Source organism: Sparus aurata, chromosome 5 (genome assembly GCF_900880675.1).
Source record: "Sparus aurata chromosome 5, fSpaAur1.1, whole genome shotgun sequence".
NCBI lineage: Eukaryota > Metazoa > Chordata > Actinopteri > Spariformes > Sparidae > Sparus > Sparus aurata.
In genome coordinates this window covers 25,966,806-25,990,193 of record NC_044191.1, presented here as the reverse complement: position 1 = coordinate 25,990,193, position 23,388 = coordinate 25,966,806, and the positions used below count along the sequence as shown (strand labels likewise).

Genomic DNA, 23,388 nt, shown 5'->3' with positions numbered 1-23,388 from the left:
AAATACTACCGTCCCTGCTGACCTTGAAAAGTGTGAAACTGTACAGGTCCTGGATCAGTGTGTTGTCATTTCATCCCTGTGTGTTAGTGCCAGTGCAAAATTAAAAAACTGAGCCAGGGTCAGCAGGCCCCGCCCCTCCCATGAGCCCCCTCGTGAAGCACGCCGGGAAAAACAGTTGACGTGTAACCATGGCAACAGTGCACCACTAGGTTTCCATCCGCTCCTGACCGTTTTTCAGGCGTTACTAGCGAGCTAACGAGTCGTGTAATTGTCTAGTTAATGTTGGTAACATGTCAGTTATTAGATAGTGTTTTATTTAAGTGAGAGTTTGAAAAAAAGAAGATGACGGATATATTATGCAGGTGGCTGAACGAGGACCTCAGGCTTTCACAAGTTGTTGGTAAGTGCGGCTAAAGTTACGCCAACGAACGGTAACTCGATGGTTTAGATATTTAATTATGTTATTTTGACTTTTTCAATGCCAATTTTTATTTATAAAGCCCTGTATCACAGATCACAATTTTCCTCAAGTGGATTTACTATCAGGACAACACACATTTCAGTAAAACTCGAATCGGATAAGGAAAAACTTCCTCCTTTGAATGTAAAAAGATGACAATGTAAAAGCTATTTTGAGAAGGTACATGTCAAAGTTGATAGGCAAATGATTACCTTGACAGCACAGGAAAGTGATATTGAGTGGTAGGCTATAGGGATGCTATTGATTAATCTCTAATCGAATTTTTGTGAAGATTTTAAGTGATTAAAGATGTTTAGCCTACATTTTCACAAATACATCAAAAAATAGTTTGTTACAAATGACATATACTTGTTCAGGAAACATATCAAATAAAATCCAGAATACTGATAGGAGAAATTGTATATAATTCAAACACAAATCATTTGTCATTTTAGAATACAGCCAGACATTCAGTACAGACTGATATTATTACATTTAGGCCAGTTGCTCGTCTCATTATGGCTGGGATTTTGTTGGCCCAGTTGTTGAATAGTGTCAGACGGGAGCTCTGAAATGACAATTTAGTTATTTTTTTGTGTAATTTAGTTTATTATTCAAGTAACTTGGTGTTTACTTTATCTGTTCTTTCAACTGCTGATTTAATGCTTCTCAAACTCTTCTTCTTAAAGCTTAAAGGACGTGTGAGCACAAAAATACAGATGCATATCTAGTTTAGTGTAACCCACTTACTTACATACATGCTTATGGACTTGGTTACCTACTTATAACCCACTTTAATGTTCATCCATGTAGTTATTAACAACATGACAAAATTGTCACATGTTGAAATTGTCATTTGAGTAAACAGTTGCATGTTGCTTCTTCACAGAGCCACAGACCTTTGCCAAGACTTTCTCCAATGGTTACCTAATTGGGGAAGTTCTGCATAAATATCAGCTGCAGAAGGATTTCAGTGTGTTTATGAAGAGAGAGTAAGTTGGCCTGTCTCTAGCTATCTTTCCAGGTTCTTTCGCTTTGTCTGTAAAATATCTGACTGTTGCTTAATTCTCCGGCTTATTTGATGTGTTCAGAATTACTGAAGTTAATGACACCTTTTCTCATAGCACTTCTGTCGCCAAACTGAATAATTTTACCCGCCTTGAGCCTACTCTCCAGTTACTGGGGATCTCCTTTAACACAAACACAGCCAAGGAACTGATGGAGGAGAGGCAGGGTGTTGCCACACGCCTCATTTACCAACTCTACGTCTCACTTGAAAGCAAGAAGAAATCGCAAATCAGCAGAACAGTGATGGAAATCACGCAGCCTGCAGCCAAAGCTCGCCTGCACAAGAAGGAGCATGAGATCTTCTCTGATGTAAGGCGGGTTGTATAGTATGTATGGGCATGTTGTAAGAGGGCAGTTTCTTTGTGCATGTTTTGTTCCGTAGATACATGTTGCAATAAGTCTTCTTACTCTATACCAATACTGTATGGTGAAATATGGCAACTCTGACTGTCACATAACCACAAAAACAAGCATCTTACTCTATCTCTTTTCATTTAGCGATTACATCAGGTGAAACGTGATGCAGATCTGGCGCTGCAGAAAATTCCCCCTCAGTATGAGGAGAAAAGCCAGCAATGGTATGACAAGTATGAGGTAATCCCTCCCATCCATCACAAGAGAAAGCTGAAAATTCAGGATATCCAGAGCGTGAAGAATATTGAGAAGGTACAAGGGACCATGAAAAGTAAAATATATAGTTATAGTGTCATCGTGTAAAAGTTTCCCCCTGTATTTGTCTAACATTAGAACATGACATTTTTTGCTGTATTTTGGTGCTGGACATTACTTTAATACCATACCAGTACTGAGTGATAAACCTACACTTGAATCTCAGGTGCTTGATGATGGAGTAAAGTAAAGCTCATGCTATTAACAGTTGGGAAGTGTGTATGTTGCAGCTGCAGTTGTGTCACTGGAAGCACAGTGACATCATGACTTGTGACCAGGCCACTCTTCTCCAGGTTCCCAAGCCACCTCCGTACCCGTCACAGCTTAACCGAGAGAGGAGTCAACGTCAGAAGCAACGCTTAGCACAAGAAGCTCAGGTGTGATCCAGATCAAATCTTGATAATTTACCAATTTACTCATTCTTATTTCATTTTTGCCTTGACGACACAGGGTTAGATATAGAGTGCTGTGTAGGATAATGCTTGCTGACAATGAGCCTTAAATCTAGCCAGGTCGAAGTCCCTTTAATAGCTCACATCTGTCATCTAATTGAATTGGACACAATCATAAACACAGTTTTACAAAGAACTTTGTATTTCTTCACCAGATGTTCCCATTTCTTCTTAAAACCAAACATTTGTTATTGCTCAAAACCTGTCATTGTTTACAGAGGGGATTTTATTTCTGTTTCACAAGGTCTTCATGGGATTTAGCAGATTTTCTTGGAATTCCAAGTTATTATTCAGCATCAACATCAGTTCAACATAATTTTCTCCCAGTTCATCTGTTACAAATTTGTCTGACAAAGAAGAAAGGAGTGACATGAGTTTTTTTTCTCCTGCAGTTATTATTACAATGTCTGTCCACTTTGTCCTTGCAGATGGTTCAGACTGAAATAGCCCAGTTTGAGGCGAAGAGGAAGAAATTAGTTACTTATGGCTTTGCTTCCTCATCAAGGTGAGAGAGAGAAAACAAACATTTACAGTAACCACTCACATGAATATTTTATTAATGTAAAAATGATATCATTATTTAATTTATTTATGTAGTTTTATAGCAACCTGAGATATTTACATCATATATTAGAACAGTGTCATTATGTTTAATTAAAATCTTTTGTATTCCAGTGGTCAGCCCTTCCCTGGAGATTTTCCCCTTTTTGGCAGCAGTCAGGGCTGTGACACGTCTAGAAATGGAAGTAAGCTGATCTTACAATCCAATAGCAAATATATACAGGATATCCGAAATAGGCTGGAGGAGAATGCTGCAGCTCGTGAGCGGAGAGGGAAAAGAGTTGACAGATTCCTGGTGGAGCAGCGCAAGGCCCATGAAGCTCAAGAGGTGAAACCTCTCCTCTCCTTTCATTGAGAAAAGGTCATGCATCTAATTCTAATAGAGATAAATACCTCCTTAGGAGAGTTGAGAATTCCTTCAGTACAGTCTGTTTCTCTACATCAAGAATCTTTCTCTAGTCATTAATATTTAGTAATCTATCCATTTGTTTCAATAGACCACATGGAAAACATGTTTTAACTCAATCTGAGGAATCGTTTTTACTTTTACATCACTTGCTATGTGTTACTTGACTTTACTTATTTTAAACCAAAATCAATCAACTGACCTGCCTCACCCTGCAGGAGGCAAAGCGAGATGAACTGTTGGTGAAGCGCGCGACACGCCAGACTAAGCAGGAGCAGCGTTTGGCAGCTCAGCTCCTTCAGATACGTAAGACGAAGGAGGTGATCCGGGAGAACCGCCTGTTCAGAGAGCAGCAGTACCAGGAGCGGAGAGAGAAGGACTTTCAGGAAGCTCTGGAGAGAGAGGCGGTGAGATAGGATGAATAAGGAGGAAAAGAAATCCTCTCTATTGTCATTTCGTAGTAGTCATAATAAGCAAAGGATTGATTTTGTTAGTTTGTGCAGTATCATCAGCTGAGTGTTAGGTGATATGAAGAGAAAGACAGGGAGTAGGAGGCAGAGTAAGACTATATGTGAACTATTACATAAACAACTATGTATTTATCTTTCATACTGTGTAGATAACAGATTTTGGTTAAGAATGCACAGATAGTTGGATAAACACTTTGCAAAGGATGAAGACCATAGTCAAGCATGGTTTCAGTGTTAAATACCCTGTATGTTCATTGTCATTGTCAGGCAATCCTAGAGCAGATTGTTGTGCCATCAAGTTTCAGATTCTGCAGTTATTTTCCATTTTCAGGTATTTATTAGGAGATTTAGGGACAAAATCACATCAATCAAGTAAATGTACATAGATATAAGGGGTCTAATGAGTTATTATTAATTATGTTGTGTCCATTCGCAAACTAGTAAGCTGATTGAAATCTTCCTTTCTTTTTCCTTCAATATCAGTACTGATTACAAAAACTAATGTCTGTCATTTTGCGTAAGGATATTTTCCAGCAAACCCTTACAGTAGTTATGCGTTTTGCACCATAAATGACAGATGTAACACCTCTAATCTTCATCTATTGCTTTATCTAACAGTGGTGATTAGCAGGACCATATATGTCATACCTTCTCCACTGATCCCATCTTTCTGATCGGGGCCTGCTACAGGCTCTGGCTCAGCAGGCTAAGTTGGCAGCTGCTGAAGAGATCAGAATGGAGCTTGAATTCTGTAACAGGATTGCTGCTGAGCGAGCTCAGAGCAGACACAAGAAGCACTCTGCAATCTGCAAGGACATTGTGGAGCAGATAGTGGACTTGGCCACCAAGGTTGGAGAATATCGACTGCTCTTTGAGAAGTACGTAGCACAATTGCTTTCAATGTTGCATTAGAAATATGTTTATGGTATTTTGGTTAATGACCCTTAGTCAGTCAATTAATGAATATAATGAAATGTCAAAATGTGTTATGGATATTGCATCTTTTGGTAGTTAACAAGTATTACTATCAGAAATGATTGTAAAAAAAAAATGTCATTGTAAGGGTTGAATGTACCATATTTGTGAATGATGAGATGGGGAGAGTGAGTCCTAAACGATGTTTGCAAACTGTGCTTGTTCACAATAAAACACAAAACGTAACATAAAAGTTGTTTAGTTTTCAGAATAAAAGTAGGCACCTTTTTTGTCTTTTTAAAAAGACAGGCAGTGTTCAGATAGAGGGTGAATAGAGGTGACACCCAAAATAAAAGTCTGAACGTAAAAATGAGCACAATGTGGGACATTAAATAGAAACATAAGTATTGGTTTGTGTCTATCTTTATCAGTGTTTTCTTTTTTTGCTACAGGAAAATGTATTTTAGGAACACATTAACAACCTGACATCTGAATTAGGACTGAAATCTGTCATGTAATGTTCAGTGCTTATTCAGATGGAGTAAAAAACCTGTGAAAAAAATAACTTGGAGACATTTTTGTACAAGTGTAAATAAAATCAGATGTCAATGTTCTTTCTGCTTCTCATGATCCAATACCTCATTATTCACCTCCTGCACAACCCTGCATGTTCTTTAAGTGTGTTCTGCTACCCTAGATTTTCATATCCAACACACCAGCTCTTCTACTTGTGGTTAGATTGACCGTCTGTTGAAATGCAGAGAAGTTTGATTATTTTCAGGCTCAATATAAAAGGGTTAGTAGTTCATTTTTTCTGGTGTTATGTCCAGTTTGATTCCAGAGAAGCTGATGAGGGAGTGGAAGGATTTGCTGGTCAGGGGTCTGCCTCTCTATGAGCCAATAAAGGGTCAACAGCCAGGGTTTTGTTCTACACCACTTGACCCTGTAGAGCTTGAGAAGCAGGAGATACTCAATAACCAGGACTATGATGAATACACTGTGAGTTTGAGACACAAGTGCTGTGTGTTTTTAAATAAATTTGTTCTCGTGTGACAGACAGACTACTTGCATGTAGCTTGTCTGTCATTGCTGAACCCACAGTCTGAAACACAATCAGATTTTTCTAACATGACTAAGCTACATTTCTTGACACTGCAATGTTTAAATTGTTCCTGAACTGAGTGCTGAAGATGGATTTTGTCTGAGCCATTTGTTATGTTTGTCAGAACATGGTAGGCGAGTGGACATGGCCAGAGGAAGCAGGGGAGACACAATTACCCCTGACCAACAACAACATTCTTGGACATGTTGTCCAACGAGTGCGGAACATTGTTCATCCACCCCTCACAGAGCTCTGCTCACCTTCATTTCCTCACTTTACTCTGAAGGCCTGCGTCATGGGCAAGTTTTGCTCAGGCAAGACCTCCTGCCTGGCCAAGATTGCTGAAGGTACTTGGCTTAAGTTCCAAACACAAACCAAGACAAACATATACACAAACCATGTGGCACCACTTGATTATGTCTGACGAAATATTTTATGGCTTATTTGTTGCTGTATGATGTGTGTTTTCTGCTTTAGCCAGTGGCATCTATTTGCTATCAGCCGACACACTGATTGAGGAGGCCCTGAATGCTTACGTAAATGAAGAGGAGGTTAGTCACACACAGTCTCAGCGATCTCTCCTGCCGGTGCTGAAAAAAATGATCCTGTAAACATTTCTCTATTAAAAACTATTTTTTGGACACCATTTACAGGCCACAGAGCAGCAGAGGGATAAAGATAATGAGCAACTGATCACATCTTCCACCGCACCGAAACCTGGTCGGTTACTGAACACAGCCTTATTCTTTTTTATCCTACATTGGAGTGTGTTTACTTACCTGTAACAACACTGCACTTCATATTACGTGTTTCACACAGCTGCTTGTTTGATGTGATTCATGTTACTTTGAATGAATTCTTTTTAGAACTTGACACTCAAGAGGAAAGTAGCGACAGTAACGTAAGAGTAAGTGTTGTTGGTTTATATGTTGCATCTCTATGCATGATTCTATTTTGTGTTTACGTTTAGATAATGTAGCCTGTATTCAATTCATATTCTTAACCAGATTAGAATTTGCATTCCTTGTTGATTAAAATAATGGCTGACTGACTGACGTGTACCTTTATGGAATGAAATACTGCTTACATGTGTCCCCCACCTAGCGGTCTGTCTGGGCCATGCTTGGAGCAGCTGCAAAAAAAGAGCTGAAGAAAGGCAACGCCATCCCTTATGAGCTGATAGTGGACATTATAGTAGAGGCTATCAAGTAAGCACATAATATGTATTGCTGTGAAATGCTGTATGTAATGTTTAGTCAATTGTATTGTCTCATTTTACCATATGGAATTCATTTCACGCAAACATTTCAGGGAAATCTCAATTCTACAATGTTACTTTCATGCACAATGTGGATGAAATAAACAAACTATCCCACAAGCACTCTCTGTTCACAGAAATATTTGTTTTGTCCTTACAAGGCAGGTCCCAGCTCAGTCAGGTTGGATCCTGGATGGCTTTCCAGTGGACATCACCCAGGCATACCTGCTAGAGAAAGCCCTGGGTGGGTCTGTAGATGTAGGGGATGCTGTTGTAAGCAGCAGGACGAACCTTGTTGCTGATTCTAATCCACCCAAACCTCCACCACCCCCAGTGCTGGACCTTGCTCTGCTGCTGGATATCCCTGATGAGTGTGTGGTCAGACGTGCATTCAGTCAGACGAGTATGTTACATTGGTGGGAGTTTTTTGCTGTATATCTGTGTGTAACCAAACATAATATCCAAGTTCACTGGTTCCCAACCTGGAGTTCCTGACCCCCAACTAAGGGTCATCAAAGTTTCCCTTGATTTTAAGGGGAGAGATGTTAAGAATGATTTGAAAAGACAAAGAATTGTATAAAAATTCGCCAAAAATATCAGGAAAACTCATCTTTGGTACATATGCAAAGGAAAGTCAGCTCAAAATTCATCCAAATTGCTTGTTTTAAACAAACGTCCTGCAGTAATTTTTCACAGTGGTGTATGTATACATGTACAAGTAACTACAGAAATTATATATTTGTGTGTTTGTTTGGTTCCCAAACCTGGTGCCGGTACAGACACTACTGCTGCTCGAACCTCTGATCCAACCTCCTATCTAGCACAGGTTCCACACAGGTAAAAAAAAAAAAAGCCAAACTTAAATGATTACATTACAGATGATTAATTAATGTGGGTCTGATAACTTACATTGTTTTCCCCTGTCAAGGATCACGGCTTTTCAGGACACCTGGCCCAAATTAGAGAAATGGTTTGATGGAAAGCAAAACATTTTGGTCCGTGTTAATGCAAATGTAGACGAGGAGGAGCTTTACAAGAGGGTGGAGTCTGTTTTGCAGCAAGTTATGATGCGAAAACAGGAGGGTAAGTAGTTGTCATGTGCTTTAATGGTTAAGCTCAGAATATTCCATTAGATTAATTAACAAATAAGATTAAAATAAGGTGTTTATATTCAGACACTGATGATGATGAACTCTGTTTTGAAAATAATTTATGTAAATCAAGATGTGGTGTTGGAGAGTGGGAAAGCTCAAGACTCCTCTTCAGCCACTTTTCCACCTGTAGACCATCCTTCAGACCTCACAGATGAAGCCGCTGCCCCCGCAGATTCACCTTCCAGCCTCAATGAGGAAAAAACCCAAAGCGTGAAGTCACTTTCCAAATCCAACACAAACTCCCCCGGAGGTGATTTTATTGGTAGTATGTGGATTACACTGTTTAATTATTATTACAAAATATTTCCTTCAAAAAAGAGAGATTTATAAATAACAGATTTTGACCATGGACATGTTTTTGTGTTTGTATTTTTCAAAGCAATAATGACTGTGTAGACATTAGTTTTTATACAGAAAACATTTTATATTTTAAATGTACCAAAGTGATATAATAAGTTATTGGGTACAAACATAACCTGTGAGGCTGCCAGTTTTGTCTGAATTGTCAAAGTTGAGCCCAAAGAATAGGGTCAAACATTTTATGGCTGGTTAATAGCATTTTACTGACAAATGTTGACTGTGGCACATTTTTGCACTGACTTGTTTTCTCACTGCTGTAATCATTAAGAAACTACAGTCATTATCAGTTAATTATTAGTAATCGGTGATTAGCAGTAATTGTCTCAGTGATGATGTATGTACTTTCTTCTGGCTTATTAATAGGGCACTCTCGGAAAGCGTCAACTTCCTCAGGGACCAATGAGGACTCTCAGGGAGTCCCCACGAACCCTCCTGAGTCGGCCTCTCCCTGCCCAGGTTCATCCAGCTGGGTCTATGTGGATGAACCACTTTCCTCTGTAGGTCACAACTTCTGTTTATGTTTGTTTAGCTCATCAGAATTGAAAATGCAGCCCTAATCTCTTAACTCCATGCAAAATCTGGGAGTTATCCTGAGGTGACCCTCTAACGTAATTTATCCTGTACATCTGTGGTTTCCAACCTGCCTTTCAGAGTCTGTTTTTGTCTTTGTGAAATGATCCTGTTTCTTTTTATTTTCCTCTATCCTTCCAATGCCCCTGATTTGTTTGTTTCTGCCCCTCCCCATCTCTACCTCTAGGAGATCACAGAGAACCTGTGCTCCCATTGGGACGCAATGTGTGAATCTTATGTGAATAACATAAAGGCAGTGATGCAGAAGCTGCGCTTACAACAAACTGTTATTACTCGTCGTCTATACAACAGCAGGTACTCTGCCAGGCCTGGAAGTGGTGTGAACATATTTTTTTAATACAGTCCACTTTGTACTAAGCACATAATTACACATTTGTTAATATTCTGTTAATGGATTCTTACATCTGTACATCTGATTGCATGAAAAGATAGCAACAATATAGGTAAACATACAGCTTGACACACCACAAGCCATTAGCTAATTAACCACAATTAACAATCTGTCAAACAATAGGTTTTGAAAGTTTGAAAGTTTGTTGTTGTAGATGCAGTTTGAAGATTGAACAGCTAAGTGTTTCACTGGTTTTCATGGTCATTCTTATTTTACAAATGGAAGAGAGATTTTGTTCTACAGGTATTGTATTGTTGTATTGTTCCTTGGTCCCCTGTATCTATAGAGAGGACTACAAGCATTACCTGAGTCGTCCAGACTTAAAGCAGGAGTTAGTGACTCAGTGGCAGAAGGACTTCAACAGCATACCTGATGACATGAGAGAAGACGAGGAAACCAAAGCAGAGCTACACCTGAGAATGGACGTAAGAAGAATGTGTAACATAATACAATGCAAATATTCTTATACTGATAATGAAATAAAAGCATAGAATATATATTGAGATGTTCTAATATGTCTACAGGAACTGTGTGAACGTATGTGGGAGTTGAGTGACAAGCGTAAGGAAGAGGACGAGCAAGAGAAAGATGCTCTCATGGGTGAAGGCTGGTTGGAGGACCACACTGTTGTCCTTGTTAACTACCACTCTATACTCATGCAGGTAAAATCAATGTATAACGACTTGGCTAGTTACACTATTTCAGTTCTGAAGCTTATAAGCTATTTATTTTTTTCTGTGTCTTTCGTACCTCACTGTGTTTATTGTGTATAGGCACGTGTTTTTTTTGTTGTTTTTTTTTCTTCGTGTATCTCTTCAGTGTCTTTAATTGTTTTTGTTGCATAGGTGGAGTTGGACCGTTTCCACACCACTCTCTGTATTCTCAAAGTCTACTATTTGAGCATGTACAGTCAGGTGCTGCCTGAGCTACCCTCCGATTTAGTTCCTATCCACTTACTGGACACCCCAGAAATTAAGGACCCAGGCGAGAGGCAAGATGCACATACTTAATAGGAATATAACCATGTTGAATAGATAATAAGATAAGATTACAATACTGTGAATGATTTATGTATAGTTTGTGTTAAAGATGTAAAGGAGTTGAAGACTTATTTTGTTCCATTGTTACTGAATTTATTTCCCTTCTCCCTAGACATCCTGACTCTTCTGGGACGGAAGGCCTTTCTCAGACAGAACCTGTCAAGGTCAAAGCAGGATTTAAAATTCACCCTTATGTTACTCATCAAAGACTTTTAAATGTCCTGCTATCTTTGTTTATTTCAGTTGTTTCAGGTTGTACTACTTTATAAGACAGATGCTTTTTGGTCGTTAATGCATTCACATGAAGTTTACAGTTAAAGTTTATATGCTGAATTACATTATTATAGCAAGAGATGTTGACAATGTTCATTCATTAACTCTAGCCAACCCTTGAGAAACTGATCTCAGACTATGAGGAGGCAGTCACAGCCATCGACAAATCGGTAATGCCATGTGTGTGAGAATTTGCATGAGCATCTCATGGAGGTTTACAGCATATACATTTTTTTTTACTCCTGACATGTATGGGTTACACGTGTATTTAGGTGTCAGCAGAAGCCCAGCAGGTGGAGACAAAAGAGCAGAAGAAACTGCAGGGGGAGGAGCAGGAGAAGGCCCCTGCAACTGCAAACCAGAAGGGAAAAAGGAAGCAGTCATCAAAGAAAAAGAAAGGCATGTCTTTATTAGAGCGTTAAGAATACTATGGCGTGGTGTGATGTATTTTCAGTAGGTCCTTTACATCATTATCCCTCTCCATATCTTGTTCCTCTAGGCCCACCATCCCCATCTCCAGCACCCAGCCCTGCACCAGCCAATGATGATGCTGAAAAGAGTCATGATCAAGAAGTCAAAAACAAGATACATAAAGAATATCTAGCTGCACTGGCTCATGAGGGTATGCACATATAATATTCACTAGTTCACACTTCATTGCATCTTCAATCGTCATCTTAATATAAAACTATTTTTAAACTTGTCCTGTTTTCTTAGAACTATGTAGTATGAAGGATGTATGCAGATGATTCTGTATTGGTGTGTACACGTGTGTGTTTATGGTCAATACACTTGTTATATTGCATGCATGTGTGTGTTTTCCAGAGAATGCAGCAAAGGTGCGCATTGCACTGGTGAAAGGTCATGGTCTGGTCATGGTGCACTCGCTGCAAAGCAGGGTAGAACAGACCTTAAGCAGCATGCAGAAGTGCTTAGAAGCACATTATGTTGCAGAAATGAAGAGGTAGGGAACAATATTAAGTCAAGTTTATGTATGGTATGAAATGGTGTGCATCACGTGTGGATATAGGGGAAATAAAAGTAAATGTTTCATTAGTGTTGTTTTTTTAGTGTGTTTTCTATCTGTGTGAATGTATGTAATCCCCAGATATTAATTGTTTGACTAGTGTGTTGCTGTTTTTATTTATTTAGCCAAAAACGTCAGAGAACATGCAAGATATCCAAAATAACAAAAGCCCCTAAGTGCCCCTGAAGTCAGAAACTTCTATTGGATATATAAAAATACCTGACAGTCATGAAAAAATTCTAGGTTGTATTGTATTGTTTTTGTAATCAGTTACAAAGACAAGACATGGTTTATGTTTAATCTGTGTCCATCTCCTTTCTAGCATTGAGCAACTAGCACTAGTGGCTCGCCATCACATAGAGGCTGGTGCTAAGTTGCAGAATCAGCTGGTGTTGGTATGTAATCATTTTATAATTGTATTAAGATATTGATATTAATTAATGTCTTCCCCCAGGTAGGTCTAGTGTGGCGCTCACTAGTAACAGAGTAGATCTCTCATTCTTTCTTAAGATGCACAGTAACTGTGGGATGAAATCCAAAACGTTCCTCCCATTTTTGAAGATCCTCTTTATATTCTTTTCTCCAGGAAGATACTGACTTCTACCTGAATGGGGATTGTCTCATGTTTGCTAGCCCGCCTCCCCCTCTACGTCCACCTGCTCTGGAGAGAGCCACAGGGTCTACCCTGACCGCCACTCAGCTACAGTCACTCCGTCAACAGCTATGCACTTTTGCTCCATCAGGTGCACATAGAGGAGACAAATTGTGATGTGATTGGGTCTATTAATCCTGCTGATAATCTAAGATATCCATCCATCCATCCATCCATCCATCATTTTCCTTCCTTTTTTTGACTTTCAGGCCTCATGTCCTGTTTTGAGTTCTCCAGCTTGCTCCGGGATATCACCTCTGTTACCCTGAGTAAAGACACCTTGCCTGAGCCCTGGATGGACATGAATGAAAGACAGGTATTCTTTAGAATATTTTAGAAACTCAAATTAGGGTGATAATTAGTTTTTGGTTTGCTTCATAGCTCCAAATAATAAATTAAGGTAGACAGTTTCTGAATTATTTGAGTCAACTGACAAAATGTTTCAAAACCGAATAAGTACATAAACTAGAAGCACTCTGCTGACTACTCCAGTGCGGAGAAAGGTAAGCAAGACATAAAACATTCCTGCTACACACGGTCCAGTTACTTGCATAAAACACACATTACATAGCTTGCCCTTTTCGCTCCTGTGCTTAGTTGATGGAGATTGAATCTCTGCTGACGGAGAACACTGAGCTGATTGACTGCCGGCGGTTTCTGCTCAGTGCTGCCCTCCCTTGGCCGTTTCCTTCCTTGACACAGCTGCTGGTTGTGCTACAACGCTTCAAGGCAGCAGATATTGGCAATACAGGGTATATAAATGAGGAACAGTACCTACAGGTTCGTGTCTACATGCAGATGTAACTCAGATGTATTCTGCAAATTCTCACACATTCAATGGTCACACATTCTACTTCATTTAGCCTACATGAAATTTTTATGTATTTAGTATCAAGTGAAAACTGTGTCTCCCTGAAGGTAAAAAGAACGTTAAAGATGCTTCTCTCTACTTTATGACCAGACACAGTTGTGGTTTTCCAATGAGAGTCCCCCTGTCCCTGAGGATCCCACTGAGCCACTACCTTATGACCGTCTGGCAAATCTACGCAAGGTAAACTACCGGCAGTGCCTGGCAGCTTACTTCTAAATCAAGGTAAAATTGTTCTTGAAATGGGTATGCAAAAAACAAAACAGCAAAAAGAGGACTAAAAGATTGATTGGGTTCCTAGTCTAAAAAAGTCTCAACTGAATTAAAAAAATAAAATAGACAGTAACATTTGCCTCTGTTCTTCCTCAGTTCTTTTTCCAGTTGTTTGCGGACCATTCTTTCTCTCCCCCTCGACTGGACTACATGTCCATGCTGCAGTACTTTGCTGCTGACCCCAGCCCCAGACAGGGCTTCATCAGAGCACTGAGTGTCGTGCTGGGACAACATCTCAAGCACTCCTCACTGGGCCACCTTGTCAAGGTGAGTTAATCAATGCACAAAGATAATTTTCTGTTTTCAAGAAGATTATTATTTGCTGTCTAAAATTACTTCAGATGATCTACAAAAAGAACTGAATATTATTTTCAATAATGGCCACTATGATTTTGTAACAGCACGTGTTTGAATTACAGTATCTAGTCGTTTTATTAATTTCAATTTTATTTGGAATGAAATATAGGAGTGTTAATGTTTCTCCTTGACACAAATTATACTGTGTGTTACGTTTACAGTCCATGCCCAGTATAGAAGAGGCTTCAGAGCTCAGTACCTCAGAACTCGATGGGGAGTACAAGGAAGAGGAGACTCTATGTGCATCGAGCAGTTCATTAGGGGAGCAGGATGTGTCCATCCCTGCTCTCCTTACAATCATCTGCCACAAAGTCACTAAGATGAAAGACTACAAAATCCTTCCTGAGGGCTGCCTGAGTCAGGAGGAACACACTGAGGTAATGCACTATATAGTGAATGGTTGAATTAATTAAGGAAAGACGTGGTTGGCTCAAATACCGATTATTGCACAAGTTTGCACACTACCTTATTGCATTTTAAAGATTGCAGAGGTTCTACTAAATGCATTTTTAAAGCATAGTTATTAATGTAAATAAAACTCTTTCTTCATGGTAATACTGTGTATCTCTGCCGTCCATGTAGCAGCTGGTCCATGTGTTCAGAGAGATGGGCTACAAGCCTGAGGACTGTGTCCCCTTCTCCGTTCTCTCTGAGCATCCTTTGATCCAGCGCCTGATGGAGACCTCAACACAATACCAACTTGTAGTAAGTCACTTGGTGGACTCTGGATTTGTTTCCCTTCTACAGTGTCCTTTAGATTAGAATCCAGGATCTCGCATCAGTTATTCTCCGTCATTCACCTTCGTGTTAATATTCTCAATGCTTATTTTTGAATCTGACAAACCTACACAGTGCTTCGCCCTCATCTTTCATCTCTGTCTCTAATTTAATTTCTTTCTTGTTTTTCACCTTATTTTATCTCCCTCTGCATGTCTCTCTGTGTCTGTCTCTGTCTCTTTGTCTCCTTGTCTCTCAGAATATCCATAGAGTGCTACTGTCCCATGAGGATGAAGGAGAGACTAACAGCTTGACAGTTTCCTAAAGGATCAGACCTATACAGTACATACGCACTGCTGTCTTCACCTCAAATACCTCCTATCAAACTAAAATATACCTTTCGCTTCAGAGATCCAAGAAATATCGCTTTGTTCATTTTGAAGTATTTCTCATTACTTTTACATTTGAAATGTTTTCTAAAATGTATTGCTTACTTCAGTATTTAATAAACAGATTTGTTTCCAAAAGGTTGCAGGATTTAGTTTTTTCTGTAACTGATGAAGGTTTGAATGTCAACATAGCTGAAATTGACCCTTCTTACTTGTTTTTTCCTCTGTGACACACACCAGCAGTTTTTCTAACTGACTTGTTTTTTAATGACCTCCCTGACTCAGAAAAGCATTGGTTGTGGCCACAATGAATGCATTGTCCAGGATAACCTACATGTCAAGCCTGACTTGCCAGCAACTGCCTGCCAGGGTACCCACAGCCCTGTCACAGTCCACTCAGGAGTTATTGTAGCTTTGGTGGTCACTGCTGCCTGTCAACCAGTCAAGCTTGTGTGAATGCTGTTTGGAAGAAACTTACATCTTTTTTAAAAATAGGGACTGTTAACTGAAGGGATCAGTCTTGTTAATAAAGACAAATAATTCACTAACACATTATTCTTAATTAGGTCCGGGTCTCACAACAAATATCATTTGCATTCTGTCAGCAGCTTTGAGAGAAACGTTACTCCTGTTGACATTTGTCTAATTTGATACGAGGGCTTAGGGAGCCCCCCCACCCCCTGACCCACCGCCCTTTCTCTCTTTCCCACCATTTCATTATCACTGCAGGTCCAGGGCTCTTAGACCTCTCAGTGTCTGACTTTTAGAGAACGGATGTGTCATATAGCCAGAATCATACTTGCAGACTTGCATCTAAAACCTCCTGAGTGATACGGGATAAAACAGAACCTTAATCTTGGACCTTTTCCATTTCTTGCAAGACAGAGCATACTGGATAGAGTCTAGATCCACTTAATAAGGATTTGGAATTCCCCCTATCAATTTGACACTGCAGGCTATCTATATCTTCTGGCTCAAATGGATGTACTCAAAAAGGGATTTAACCATGATTTTTTTTGTCGGTAATCCTGCATTTGGTACTGCGGATTTATCCTGGAAAATTTGCTGATTATCTGAATCACAACTCTGTTTTGGTACCCGTCCGCCCCAGCCGCTCACTGGGTCTAACGCTGTAGCTGTTTTTACGGAGTTAAAAGGGCAGGTAAAATATTGCTGTTCACACAGGAAGGTTTTATTTCGGTTTATTTTGAATCAGAAGAATATTTTAGGAGGACTTGTGGCTGCAGGTCAGTTTGTTGAACTCTGATAACAACATGGGGATTGTATTTTGGATGTTTTCTCTTCTGGCTCTTCCAATACTTCAGTCTGCCAAGATCCTGACTGTCTGTCTAATTGGTGAGTAGTGGAGCAGTGATTGTTAAAGTGCCTTTTATTAGTTGTAATGGAGATATTTATTGTAAATGTTTGTTCGGAAACTTAGCAGATTTGTTGGTCAAGAAAGTACAGCAAGTTAGGTACAGGTATTTGAAAGAGTTTGTAAAGGACAGAATGTACTATCTGCAAATGCAAATAATATGTTGAAAACATTGAGCCAGCGATAGCTGTTATTTTCCCTCTCCTCTAGGAGGAAGCCACTACCTGTTATTAGACGAAATCTCCCATAACTTATACCAGCATGGCCATGAGGTCCGCATGCTCCTGCAGCTGGGCAACCCTGTTATTACAGGTAAATTAGAACAATAACAGCAAATAAAACATATTTTGCACAGCTTCTCTGTCATCCTTGCTCAGATTTGGTCACTCTAATTTTATATTAACAACCACATATTTCAGGTTTTTCCTATGCAGGTCGTGCAGACAGTTACCAGATGAGCAGCTGGTCCTTAGGAGAGACATATATCAAAGAATACAACAGCTGGTTCCTGGAGCAACAGACAGAGTTTCTACTGGGACGGTATCAAACAGATACTCTTGTATTTTGCCTTTTTATTCTGTAATTTTGGCTCTGTTTTAGACTTAGTAACCCTCTTAAATTAATGTAAATAGCTAAAGATATTGGTCTATAACAGCACTGTATTTGATCAGATTTACAGGCCGTCGTCTTACGCTCTCTTTTCCTTCCTCCCTTTCTTTCTCACAGGGATGAATTTAATAACTTTCTAAAATTCATGGGGCACCTGTCCTATCAGTGTGACAAGCTGTTAGGGGACAAAGAGGTAATAACCTTCCTCCAGAGGGAGCGCTACGACATCGCCATCCTCGATGCTTTTAACCCCTGCTCCTTCCTCCTGGCTCGCAAACTTGGTACATCTGCTGTATTTGCTACTTAGTTGTTTTAATTTTGGTCATAATTACTATCATCCTTTAACTCTTATAACATTACTACAGTGTTATAATGTCTGACCAATACACTGCTACTTGTTTGTAGATTGGAGGTGTATTTAAATGTATTCATTCTAAATGTTGAACTGACAGCAGCCCAAAAGTTCCACGCACTTTTCTCTTCATTTGCTCCAGGTATCGACTATATAGCTTTCTATCCCGGCACACTGAACGGTCCTCTGTCCATCGCTCTCCCCAGCCCAGTCTCTTACATCCCAGTCTTCAGCTCCCAGCTCTCTGACCACATGAACCTCTGGGGCCGTGCAAAAAACCTCTTCTATTCTCTCCTGGCCCCTGTAGGTAAGAGTGGTGTAACAAGGGACATTTGTGTTAGTTTTCTCTAACTATGTAAGAGCTAATACCAGTTACCCGTAAAATGTGTTATAAATTAATTTAAATTAAAGCTGAATGGCCTTAACAAACAATGGCCATACAGTGGTGATTTGGGATTTTGTCTTGTGTCTCATATCTCAAAGGCCAAGAACTTGTATGGTCGACATTTAGGGAAGTGGCCGTGCGCCACCTTGACTCAGGTTCAGCCCCTGGTGGTCTAGAGGAGTTACATCATGGAGCCGAACTCTGGGCATTCAACACTGACTTTTCACTGGAGTTCCCACAGCCTCTTATGCCCTACACTGTGCTGGTGGGGGGTCTGCTGAATAAACCTGCGAAGCCTCTGGAGCAGGTCTCTCTTCTTGACACACATGATAAACACATTAGTGAGACTTTTTTGTTGTTTTCAAATGAACTTCTTCCCCTCTCTCTTCCTTTGCCAATCCCACTTCCTTCTGGAATATTGTTCTTCCCCACGCACAAACATCTCTCATCCTGCACTGTAAAAAATATTTTTTTAATTGATTACTGGCTGATAATTGCAGTAAATTCATAGTAATATACAGTAATCATTTTACATTTCTACAGTAACCAGACAACATTTTATTGTGGAAATACATTAAAGTAAAATTAATCATCTTTTATTATTGTAAATTCACAACAATTTTCAGTATGTTACAGCAATTGACTATAACCCAACCACATTGCTGTAAAACTACAATGGCTTATTGGTTAATAACTGTATGCTGCTGTGCCCTAATCACAGATTTTCTTGTACTGTATTTACCATTGTTACTGCATTCTTTCAACTCAGTAGGCAGTCAATTCCTTGAAATGCCTAGGATGTACATTACATCAAACACTACCATTTTGATTAAAAATAAACTGTAAAGAGGTGGATGATATACTCTAATTTTCATATTATGAGTATGATATATGTGGCATTTTGACAATTAACGATATATATGATGCCCCACTCGAAGTTCTGCAAATTTCCCTCTACATATTTTCTCAATCCCCCGTACCCCAACCCTTTTGATCCCTCAGGATCTTCAGTTGTGGATCTCCAGTTTTGGAGAGGCGGGTTTCATTGTCGTGACCCTGGGTTCAATGGTCTCTTCAGTTTCTGTGGACCATCTGCTTATAGAGCTTGTGGCTGGCTTCTCCAGGATCCCTCACGGCGTGCTCTGGAGGTTAAATGTCATTTTTAAACTTTGTTTGCCACAGGTATCAACTTTTATGAGAAAACAGGAGATAAACAATGAAAAAAAAACACCAAAAACAAATGTGGAATTTTCCGTTGATGTCCGGATGCTACAAGAAGCTCATGAACCAGCTGTGTTTCGCTTGCAGGTATGACCTCAAGCGGTGGCCACATCACCTGGACAGACCTCCTAATCTCAGACTTGTGGACTGGCTGCCTCTTAATGACCTGCTGGGTAGGAACAATCTCCCTCACTTATCACTTAACTATTTGTTACAAACATAAAGGTGGTTTACAATATATGGTAGATTGTCAAAAGGCTTGTACATTGACTATCAAATACAAATACAGTGTGACTGATCATGGAGGTACAATCCAGTCATCGATCTGTGCTTTGTTTCATATGAATAAAAAAACCAAAAACGACTGACATGTTTTCCACAGGTCACAAAAAAGCGCGTCTCTTCATTACCCACGGTGGACAAAACAGCCTGCTGCAGGCGGTGTACCATGCTGTTCCTGTGCTGGCAATCCCTCTGTTTGGAGACCAGTTTGATAATGCGGTGAGGGCTGAAACAAAGGGACTTGGCCTCACCATCAAACCCACACAAATCACCAGGGAACTACTAAGATCTGCTATTCAAACACTTACGCAGGACGTCAGGTACGTGGATGGTGTAGCTGGGCAACATTTGTGATGCCAGTACAGAGGTGTCTGTTTCACTTGATTTTTTTTCAACGATTGCCCCTTCTTAGGTTCGAGTCTTCAGCTCTGTCCCTCAGCAAGATCCACAAATCCCATCCTGTCCCTCCAGCTCGTCGACTCGTCGAGTGGGTGGAGCACATCTTACAGAGTGGAGGTGGAACTCATTTAAGGCCGGTTTCACTGACACAACCATGGCACCAGAGATACCTGTTGGATCTGGTGGCCCTTCTCTTCCTGGGGCTTCTTGGACCTGTAGGTCTCTGCTGGACTTTCTGTAGGAACAAGAACAGCAGGGATAAACACAAAAAAATTCAATAGCAGCAATCAGGGACACTTCAGGTTAATACCTCGGTTCTGTGTTACATGTTTGTCTTAAACTTATTATATATCATATAATAATAACCATGTGGGTTGTAACTAATTCAGACAATTCATCTTTAAATACATGAAACAATTGGTGATAGCAGGCATGTTTTTGTAGGAGACATCTTTTCTGACACAAGCAAGAAACCAAAACTTCTTTTTCAGTCCGACAGGACCAGAGAAGGTATCTCTTAAAGAGAAACTCAGCCAGTTATATATAGAAAAATGTGCTTGCAGGTCTTGTATACACACTTTAATGTGTGATGGATTGCCTCCAGTGATGTTACTCAATAGCTATGTTGCATTGTGGGTAATGTAAGCACCAGATTTTGACATAGGAAGAAGAATGCGTAGAATGAAAAAGATTCAATTTGGTCATTTGTTTTTGAACTCCAACAGTTCAAAAGTGTTATGGGAGTGCAAAGCCAGACCACATGACAGCTTTTTTCAAAGTGTTATGCCTACATTACCCACAGTGCAATTTAGCCACTCCTTGACATCATTTGGAGGCAATTTATCAGATTACATGCTGGAGACACAAAAAACGATTTACTTTTACTTTCTTCACATATGCAGTGGTTCTCCCCAAGACTCGTAAACACACTTTTAAATGTGAAATCGGTGGAGTTACCTTTAAACGACAAAAATGCAATTTTAAAACAGGGTTAGCTTTTTCCCCCCAAAATATGAACTTTTATTATCAAAAGTAAAGCTGCACAGCAAAGCAAACAAAATTAAAAAAGGCTTAATTTCTGCACTTCCAGTTCAAGTGCAGCCGCCCTACTGCCAAGTGTCCTGGCCTTTCCCCTCCCAGCGCCTTCATGTCTACCAGACGGTTCATTTGTACAGCAGCGCCACAATGTCCAACACCCCTGTGCTGCTTTGACCTGGCTGCGCTGCAAGCAGGGGTCGCTCCCAGCACGCACACAAAATACGCACATACACCCCGACTGAGTAGAACTTTTGTGTTGCTGCATGTTTCCGAAAGGCAGTAAACTGTTTGGCGATGAGTGAATGCTGAGACTGTTTTTGTGTTCTGTTTTGATTTTGAGGAGTCGTACAATACTCCTACCTGCAAAGCGTGTGTGTGCATCATGTGTGTGTGTGTTTGTGGCCGCGTTATGGTCTGCTGGCTCTTCAGTTGTTAACCACCCGCACCACCTGCAAGTCTCAACTCTGACCCCCACACCCTCCTCTGCTGCTCTCCACTGAGTCTCCTTCCCCTCTCTAAACAAGACACAAAAGCGCACAGCAATGTTCACGGTCAGCGCTCAAGCCGGACCAGGCCTTGGAGGACCCCCCTCCCCTCCCTGCCCTGTCCCCCCTCTCATTCCTCACATCTGTGTTGGGGGTTAGCAGGGAGGAAAATATAGATTAGCAAGGAAATAATGACCAATTAGGACGGCTTGTTCTCTGTCCATTCAGCTGTCCATTCCTTTCCTGCATTTCATTTGTCTGTTTGTCTGGCAGTTGCAGGTGCCAGTGAGTCTTCCTCTCGTCTCGCACGCAATCCAAAACAGGCCGGGCGAAGCAGCTGAAGCATGACAGGACAGGAGCGCTGGGAGAAGAAAAAAAGGAAAAGGGGGGGAAAAAAAAGCAAACTTTAATGAAGCAGAAGAAGAATACACCGACTCAAAAATAGAAAGCAGGAAAATCCTAGAGCAGAGACGAATCAGAAGAAAACAGAAGAGCGAAGAGGTCAGAAGAAAGAGTTATCAGTGTGCCAAAGAATAAAACAGAGAACACAGATGACAGTAACAGACAATTTAGATCCTTTAACTTTTAACTGATAGTGTTTTTTTAATTTTAGTCCAAGTTTGTCCAAGCTGTTTTATCTACAAAATTGTATTTACAACCATGACACTTAGTTCATAACAGTTTTAACACAGGTATCCCAGAGTGACAAGCTAATGAAACCTACAGATGTAAAATGCTGTAATCACAAAATGGAGCAGGTGAAAGCTGATTTGTAATTAGGTTTAATTTTTGAAGTCAGAAAGACATGTATTGTGTTAGGGTGGGGGGGACAGGGATGCTTAAATATACTTTTAACTGGCATTAAAGGATAAGTTGACCCAAATATGAAGATTCTGTCATTAGCTGCTCACTTTCGTACTGATGGAAAGTCAGCTGAAGTTTAAGTGGTCCACATCACATTTCACACAAAAACAGTTTGAGGGGACATGTCATAACATTTTAGAAAAAAAACATAAACTAGCTCCACAGACCTACGGAGGCCACAAGATTGCAAAGTTTGATTTGAAAAGACGTTTTCACTGGAGCCGCTAAGCTAAAAGAGTTGGCATTGCACCCTGTCTGAAGCGGGTGCACAAGCTGTTTGATTGATGTTGTAAGATAAGTCCTGACTTGCTTCAGTTGTTCAGAGGAACACTGTCTTGCTGTGAAACTCAGGAAATGTCCAGACTTTTCATCGGCATGGGGCTCAATAATGAATTTGCTTTTTTTTTGGGTGAACTCGTCCTTTAAAGGTGGATACTGGGTTGCAGACTTGTCACGTGGTTCTAGAAGGATGCCTGCTTGAGTTGTGTCGTAGTTATGATGAATATGGAATCAGAATCAGAAATGCAGTAGTCGAGGGAACTGGTTGTGGCTGCTTATATGACTAAAGGTAAAAAAATAAATAAAAAAACTGGCCCACATACAACGGTATGTTCAAAGAAGACATGAGAAATAAATCTAATGAGCTCTAATGTAAAACTCTGTGTATTGGCTCAGTGATTCCTCTACTAGTAACAGGCCTAACTGGGAGCCTGTAGTAGAGTGCATGAATGTACTGTATGTATTAGATTTCCCTGGGTTTTCACCAGTGTGTTCTGTATTTCAAATCTGTGTTGTTTTTGTGTTAGAGCCCCATCTAGTGACTGGAGAAAAAGTTGACTGGTTCCCAAAAAATCATGGCTTCCCTGGATTTAAGCCTAGTCCTCAACCACTCATTAAAAAAAAAAAGTAAATAGTCAAGTATGGC

At 40.2% G+C, this 23,388-nt stretch overlaps 2 protein-coding genes across 4 annotated transcripts; both read left to right on the top strand.

Moving 5' to 3' along the window:
• Nucleotides 1–194: 194 nt before the first annotated feature.
• spef2 (sperm flagellar 2) lies at nucleotides 195–15,591 on the top strand. 3 transcript variants are annotated; one of them, XM_030415829.1, is made up of 38 exons: nucleotides 195–400; nucleotides 1,350–1,452; nucleotides 1,585–1,837; nucleotides 2,027–2,194; nucleotides 2,491–2,574; nucleotides 3,078–3,154; nucleotides 3,325–3,538; nucleotides 3,835–4,023; nucleotides 4,777–4,964; nucleotides 5,832–6,000; nucleotides 6,228–6,450; nucleotides 6,581–6,654; nucleotides 6,757–6,823; nucleotides 6,970–7,010; nucleotides 7,208–7,311; nucleotides 7,523–7,764; nucleotides 8,141–8,198; nucleotides 8,290–8,444; nucleotides 8,586–8,765; nucleotides 9,239–9,372; nucleotides 9,633–9,760; nucleotides 10,144–10,282; nucleotides 10,382–10,519; nucleotides 10,703–10,848; nucleotides 11,010–11,061; nucleotides 11,281–11,340; nucleotides 11,443–11,569; nucleotides 11,670–11,792; nucleotides 11,996–12,134; nucleotides 12,520–12,592; nucleotides 12,784–12,940; nucleotides 13,059–13,165; nucleotides 13,447–13,629; nucleotides 13,811–13,900; nucleotides 14,087–14,257; nucleotides 14,509–14,724; nucleotides 14,930–15,052; nucleotides 15,324–15,591. In XM_030415829.1, the coding sequence occupies exons 1-38, from the start codon at nucleotides 343–345 to the stop codon at nucleotides 15,387–15,389; spliced, it is 5,019 nt and encodes a 1,672-aa protein (XP_030271689.1). In that variant the 5' UTR covers nucleotides 195–342; the 3' UTR covers nucleotides 15,390–15,591. The 3 variants fall into 3 exon arrangements, with proteins under 3 accessions (XP_030271689.1, XP_030271688.1, XP_030271687.1); XM_030415828.1 differs by having other exon boundaries at nucleotides 8,129–8,198; nucleotides 14,933–15,052; XM_030415827.1 differs by having other exon boundaries at nucleotides 8,129–8,198.
• A 263-nt stretch (nucleotides 15,592–15,854) lies between these two features.
• LOC115581200 (UDP-glucuronosyltransferase 3A1-like) lies at nucleotides 15,855–22,429 on the top strand. Its single transcript, XM_030416110.1, has 11 exons — nucleotides 15,855–16,809; nucleotides 17,039–17,140; nucleotides 17,248–17,368; nucleotides 17,555–17,718; nucleotides 17,932–18,096; nucleotides 18,273–18,481; nucleotides 19,177–19,322; nucleotides 19,483–19,568; nucleotides 19,778–19,997; nucleotides 20,090–20,291; nucleotides 21,873–22,429. Exons 1-11 carry the CDS (start codon nucleotides 16,728–16,730, stop codon nucleotides 21,945–21,947), a joined length of 1,572 nt encoding a protein of 523 aa, XP_030271970.1. The 5' UTR covers nucleotides 15,855–16,727; the 3' UTR covers nucleotides 21,948–22,429.
• The last annotated feature ends 959 nt before the right edge of the window (nucleotides 22,430–23,388 follow it).